The 7,158-nt window shown below is 37.0% G+C and overlaps 1 protein-coding gene across 2 annotated transcripts in view; it reads left to right on the forward strand.

The window, feature by feature from the left end:
• The window catches only part of LOC146364269 (LHFPL tetraspan subfamily member 4 protein-like), a 36,812-nt gene extending 30,095 nt beyond the window's left edge, over positions 1-6,717 (forward strand). Inside the window, exons 4-5 of one of the 2 annotated variants that reach the window (XR_014798883.1) lie at positions 1,575-2,862; positions 5,355-6,717. Coding sequence is in view for 1 of the 2 variants with exons in the window: in XM_084916838.1 (XP_084772964.1) it covers positions 1,575-1,628 (54 nt within the window). In the remaining variant the exon portion in view is untranslated. Of the gene's footprint in view, positions 1-1,574 lie in introns of both variants that reach the window. The other variant, XM_084916838.1, reaches the window with a different exon arrangement.
• The last annotated feature ends 441 nt before the right edge of the window (positions 6,718-7,158 follow it).

Here is a 7,158-nt window from a genome sequence, read left to right on the forward strand (position 1 = left end):
TTATACATTTAATGTGCGTTATGTCTGAAGAATATATCTCCTAATAAAGAATTGTCACTGGTAATATTTGAGAAAACAGTTCATTTTTAAAAATTACTTTTATTATTTCACTATAAATATTAGTTTTTAGTTGATCGAGCAGCAGAGCTTATGTCAGTTCAAGTTTAGGTTAGGTATTCTAAGTTTGAATCATTTAAATATTAAACTCTGTTGGATATTTCTCACAGGAATATTTAAAAAGTTCAGCGCAGTTTCTTTTTGTGTAGGTAGCTGATTCATAGTTATACACCAGAATCTCCTGATGCTCTTCGCCTTGACAAACTTCGACCTACACAAACTGAACCAAACACATTTTTTCAACAGAAGCTCAAAACCATTTCACTTTGCTTTTACCAGATTAACCAGTAAAAAAAAAGTACTCCCAGTTTATATACTGTTCATTTTGCTGTCCAGTTTCTAAACAAAAACCTCCCTGCTAACCTCAAACAGAAATGCTGATTTTGGAGTGAAAAACACCATAAATATCTTAAAAAGCTGTGAAATGTTCAAAATGTGTAAAACACAAAGTAGGATTAAATCTAACCTTAAATTGAATCTAATTAGACTTATTTAGCAGATTTGGGCACAGTTGAAACAATCCAGTGCTTATTCTCCAAAAAACAAGGAATCATGTGGTTTACAACTCTGTGGGCTTATTCAAAACAGTTTTAAACCAACGGTAAAAGATTCAAACGGCTTCTGACTCTTTCTTTTTATCAGCTGAACTCAGAGAAGCTCCATGTAAAAAAGTGAGACAGGTCCAGGTTTTCCTGGGAATTTAGTGGCAACCACACAGTACACTACTACTGCAATGTAAAGAAATGGTACATTTAGACACAAATTATTTTATAATAATAATCTTTAGTATTTATTAATATTATTATTATTATTGATGACATTGTTTTCTGTGAATATAGGTTTACCACGATAGCCCTAAAACCCCACAGGTCTAGTTTTAGTGTTTCCAAAATTACCTTAAAGGTTTATTTAACCCTTTAATGCCTAGTGTATCATATATGATACATACAGTTTTTTGCCAGTTTTGGGGACATCAACATCATCAGTGTAAAAAAAATTAAGCAAAAGAAGGTTAAATAAACACTATTTTCAAACAATTTGAATTTTGGGGCAATTATTTCATGATTCAGGCTTTAAAGGGTTAAAAATTAAAATAAATCTTGTAAGAACTTTTGCTCAACCCCATATATAATATTATTGTTCAACAAAGTTGATGGGCTGTTGCAATAGATGAAAGGTTAAAAGAGAAGCTTTCCACAATGTTGCTCAGTAGTAGTAGTATGCTTTTAGTGCTGTTAAACATTACTGCATTTAATACATCAAGACTCTCAATTTTAACAAGTCTTTGCTTAAACTCCAAGCCACAAAACTGTTTCACAAAGGTTATTTTCTGCTTTATGTTTTTTTACACTCCTGCCCACACCGGTAATAACTTTGGTTGATTTCACCTATAAATCTCACCCAGAGCTTCATTCCTTTTGAGCACAGTAATGAAGCCTCTGTGTTGTTTCCTTCAGATTGAGGTGCGGGACAGAAGAGAGCCACGATACGGAGTACAGCGTCTTCACTGAGGGCACTGGACAACTTCTCTTTCTCTGTTCTTCTCTTTCTGCCCTTCTCTTCTTCTCTTCTCTTGTCTCTCCTCTCCAATGATCAGGATATCACCCAATCTCAATGCAGACACCAAGTGTACAGGATTCTGTAAGATAAAAAACAACAACAACAACAACAACAACAAACCACACTGGGATAAACTATATTTTGGAAAAAAAATTATACAAGGTTGTACAGTGCATTTAACACTTTCTCAATGAATACCTTTATGATGTAAAAAAGAAAAGAAAAAGGAAAAAAAACTTTACTATATTTAAAGTCTTGATTTTTTTTGTGAAAAGTTCAATCCTTAAGATGAAGAACCATAATGCCCATTTATGATTTTACTGTGGTTAATTTGACTTATTGCTATTTACCAATGTTGAGTTTGTGTGTTGTGTCCATTCATAGCTTTCAGAGAGCAGATTCTCAATACTCTTCACACACTGGTAGAGTGGAGACTCGCAATATGGCAGCAAGTCCATTATTAAATATTTAAAACACTTCAACAGGGACTTGTATGGCTCTTCATCTAAGGACTTTAAAATGTGAGAAATTTAAAGGAGTACCCCATTGCAGCTTTACAGAACTTAACATCTCTGGGAGATTCTCTACTGTACATACTTAACGATGTATATAACATTACTGCTGACGACAACAGCCGACAACAAAACCTCATCTGACTCTAATGCATTTGCGTATAGTATTTCTACCCTTGGTTTCAGTGTTCCTCGTGCTGGAAGAGCATCAGAGTATGTGCAAATTCATTGTGTTTCTTTGACTCCTCCCTTCTGAAGCTACAGATGGGCTTAAAAAATGGATTCCTGAGCTAAATCTATCTATAAATATTTATAGAAGCAGAGCAACGTGAATCAAAGTGATCATGTATGGTCACTTTGATTTCTTTTTTAATGGCACAGGAAATGAGACACATCCCTCGCATTAGCATGGCCTCAACAGAAGTCCCTTGTTGTAGTATGTCCCCATTGAGTATGGTGTACATTTTAAACTGTTTAACTTAACAGCAGCTGTCTATTCAGAGTTAATCTTTTTTTTTTCTCCTCGCGCTATCCCACGATCCCCTTCTCCAGTGTGCAGTTTACTCCAGTTTATGGCTCCAGCATACAGTGATGAGTTTACTCTACAGATGTCTTAAGGCTGCATGAATATGACTGTAGGACTGCTGGCCCCATGTGGTGCAATGTTAAAAAGGTGATGTCACTTATATGCCTCTTTTAATAAACAACACTGTTTTGTAGTAGCCATAGGACCGATAGGAGGGTCACAATCCCAGCAAAAAAAGTAAACAAATGAATAAAAGAAAAAGACTTTAAAGAGTACTAAAACACTTCAGACCATTAAGTCTTAACAGGGCTGTTAGACAGCAAAGATTTAAAACTCTTGTCATTCTGGGAAGGGCTGCATCCAGGATTTTCGTAGTAGAGAGCTTAAGATTAAAATCCCACCAAGGCACTTCCTGTTCTTCCATAAAATATTGGCCAAATTCAAACATAACATATGTTTGTTCAATGCATCTGAGAAAATATGGAGAGCTTATCTTATGAGAGAAAAAATCATCTACAGTTAAATCTTACATTGATGTGGCAGCAACAATTTAGAAGTGGCAAGAAAATCATCAAGATTTCTTAAATAATTCTAATAAATCGTAATTCTGCTAAGCAAAAAAAAAGGCTAATTTGGCTTTTTTGAAAAAACAAATATTGATATTTAAGCATATGTAGGTCAGATGTTGCCTTTGCCCTGTTCTCTGAAGTAGAATGATGACTGCTTGAGAAAGTAGATCACATTTTTAAGATGAAAGCTCCAGTTTTTTTTTTTTCTTTTATGAATGCTGTGCCCTTCTGTAATAACGGCCCTCACGCAAGGAACTTTTATAGTAGAGTCCCTGTGGTCTCTAAGAAGAATCTGTGCGGGTCCCTGTGGGCAAGTGCAAGACAAGCAAACTAATACCATGTTTGTAAATTTAATAACAAGATGTGTGTTCAATTTGCTGTCTATCAAGGATTCTTGCTGAGGCCCTTTGAGAACAGTCGTATTGGGATCAGCATATTAGTTACAATGTTACAATGATCACTATTCCGAGCTCCACTGTCCAAAAAGAAAGTATTATCCATGTAACATTGTTACCGTGACGTGTCACCAACCCCACCCTGATTTTGTCCCTCCAACAGAGTAACTTGATGTAGCACTAGACACGCAAGTGTCATTTGTTGTTATCCATGGTGACACATGTATGACAGTGATCATTGCTACACCAGCAACTTAAAAAGTATCATGTGTATAGCGATGAATCCTTTGCCAATTTTTGTGATAACCGGGGAAGTCTGTAGTCTCCTGATTTTAAAGACATGAATCTGTTTCATCTGCAAGAGCATTCAGTACTCGGGTTTGAGCTCTGTGACTCACAACTGTACCCGTGTGCGCTGTTATAGCTTCCACAAGCTATAGCCAATTGATTTGTCTGCATCAGTGACACCGATTGTCATGATACCAGCGACAAGTGGGATTCTAGCGTGACAAGCTGCAGTTGCAACGAATGATAAAGCAAGCTGCTGTAATCCAAGGCACCGTGGGGCTCTTATCCCTCTCAGAGCAGCACTTGAGGCTGACATACTGTAAATGAACCTCGTAAAGCCTGGCTCAAGTCACGACAAGAATAGAATTAGCTCTGCACATGGGTAATTGTTTCAGATGAGATATTGGCACGCTTTGCCCTTTTAAGATCATAATGTAAACCCTGCGAAGTAACTGATTCTATTTGAGGGAGCAATTCATCCACCACAAGGCCAAAGTACAGCCTAGTGAGGGGCACATTATACTGCATTATAGTTAATTAGAATTCATGTTATGCTCTTTTAGGGATGCAGTGCTAACACAATCACTGTGGACCAGTAAAAGAATACGATTCAAAAATCAGACTATGCCATTACAGCTAAGAATTTTAATTAACCTATCACAATTGTGGAATGGGTTACGGGAAGATGCCCAATATGGGTTTGAGATCAGCTCAATAGGTTATCCTGGGTATGTTATCACTATATAATGAGCAGATAGCTAGACTGTAGTGTTTTTGTTAGAATGGTAGCTAGCTAACTCTCAGGAAGCTGTGTACACAGTACTGTATTAAAGGCTCAAGTGGAAACGATCAAACACAAGCAAGTCAAATATGCGATTAAAGTCTTTTCATTGATGGACTTAAGATGAGGTCAAAGTTTAAATGACACATTGCTCAGCTGCATCCCTTGTTAGTAGAGTTTAGAGTAGAATAGTGCCGGTTTTCCAAGCTGGGCCTTTAAGACAATATGACAACAGCCCTTATGCTGATTCTAATGATGCTGTCCATGCAGGCTCTGCACAGACCCTTTGGCCTATATTGATCACCCACCCGGGCTAGAAGGGCTGGGCCCTCATTCAAGAAACGTTTCTTTCACTTTAACCATGAAGTAACTGTACGAGAAAAAGAAAAAAAAACAATGCAAATGATTGAAAGAGACCTCATTCATTTGGTATAGCAAAACATATGTGTTTGCTTTTTATATGTGTGTGATCATTTGAGAGAACCAGAATGCTTTTTTTGTATCTAAAGTTTGCATAAAGCAGGCAGTAATGTCTCTCATGCAGTATATATTGGGATTTAAATATCTCCTATAGCGTGCATCTCTCATTTGGGAATACTTTCACAGGCCCAGGATGTATGTAACGACAAATCTACATAAAGAAAAAGAGCACGGGAAGAAAGAAAAAAAAAACCTGAGGCCTAAATGGTCGAGTCAGGCTTCCAAGCATCATTACCTGCGTGATCAATGGTCTGGTCTCTTCTCCGGATACTCTGTTCCTGAGAACTTGACAATGAACTGAAAATATACCTTAACAAGGAACTGACAATACCTTAACCCTGATGAGCACATATTTGTACCACTTCAGGTGCCTCTAAGAACTCTTGATTTAATTCAGATGTGGTGCAGAACCAGCAAAACAAGTAGTGACACTGTAGTTTTTTCTACTGAAGACTACATACTCAGACTGAGCTCTGAAGTTAGGTGGGTTTTATTGCAGATTTGAGATCAATTCAGTTTCAAGTCAAAGAATTATAGCTAAAATAATATTGGCTAGTTTTCCCCAGTTATTTACCTTGCTTTGGGGAAACATTTTGATATTTAAAAATTTGTTGTTGTTGTTTTTTTGTTTTGTTTTGTTTGGTTGGTTGGTTTTTTCCAATGTGCGATTGGACTGAATTCACCTCAGTCTTCGATTACATCATCTAAAGACATGAAAAAGAATGAAAAGCTAATAAAAGAGTCAATGAGAAGTCATTTCCAATCTCTGGCCACAAATGAAAGCTTTGTGGATTATGTAAATGCCATTTATATGTCAATGATTTCATCATCTTTTTATCATGTAACATCATGTATAAAGACATCGTGTTTGGGGGTGGGATGGGACAGGGGCAAAGATGAGTAATGTCCAGTGACTTATGTTATGATAATAGTTCTGTTAACTCCTGAAATGCAGATGTTGCCAAAATACCATCAATGATCATGTGTTACCATGAAAATGAAAAAAAAAAAAAAGAGAAACACTTGATTTTGGTTTTGTATAACAAAAGAATGATATACTGATATTTGTCAAGTATTTCTGAAGAGATTCTTGTTTTATGTGTTAACTACAGACTCTTTCCTTTCTGTTATGCTTTACTTTCAGTGTATTTCAGTATGATGTATGATGATTGTTGTTTGGTCACATCAGGCTTAACATCTCAGACTCAGTTTCGTGTTACTAACAGATGACTGCTTGTTGAAATTTCAACACCCAAACATGTACAAAAATCTGTTTATAGGGTTGCTTGATGGTGGCCAAGTGGGCAGACTGTGAAAGAGGCTTGTTGCTTTCTTGGATTATGATGACATGCTGATTTTGATTTAAAAAATTATAATGTTGAATGAATTCCTATTTGTGAATAGTATTCCAACTCACCATGATGACAATTTCTGTTATTGAAACACATTTTGAGAAGGTCGAATAAAAATATTTTACATTCAAAAAATACCCTCCTAGCTGGATCAGTGGACTGTTTTTTAGCGTACGGATGTAAAGCAAAGCAGTAAACACTGTTCTTCCGCGTACAGCCTCACACACCTCCCAGACAGAGTCCTGAGGCCTAGATCCATCACTGTGCATAAAGTTCTGGCTGAAATAGGACTATTTATGTAATTAACAGCCACACGCTAGTGCACCCGGCTCTGCTGTAGCGTTCAGGGTGAGTCACACAACCAATAATATCACACAGAGCCACTGCACACAGATGCACACGAAGAGGGTGGCATAGCCTGAGACTGCCTGTGACTGGAGAACCCACAACCTGTCACAGTAAGTACCTGTAATTCATCAGTGGCTTCCTTCTCTGTGTGGTCTGCTTTTAGCAGCTACCACATCAGTCACCCACAGTGTTATGTATTGAATTCTGTGGTGAATGTGTATGCACCCTTG

This window comes from Perissodus microlepis, chromosome 20, assembly GCF_051167445.1.
Source record: "Perissodus microlepis isolate ML-2025 ecotype Zambia chromosome 20, ASM5116744v1, whole genome shotgun sequence".
NCBI lineage: Eukaryota > Metazoa > Chordata > Actinopteri > Cichliformes > Cichlidae > Perissodus > Perissodus microlepis.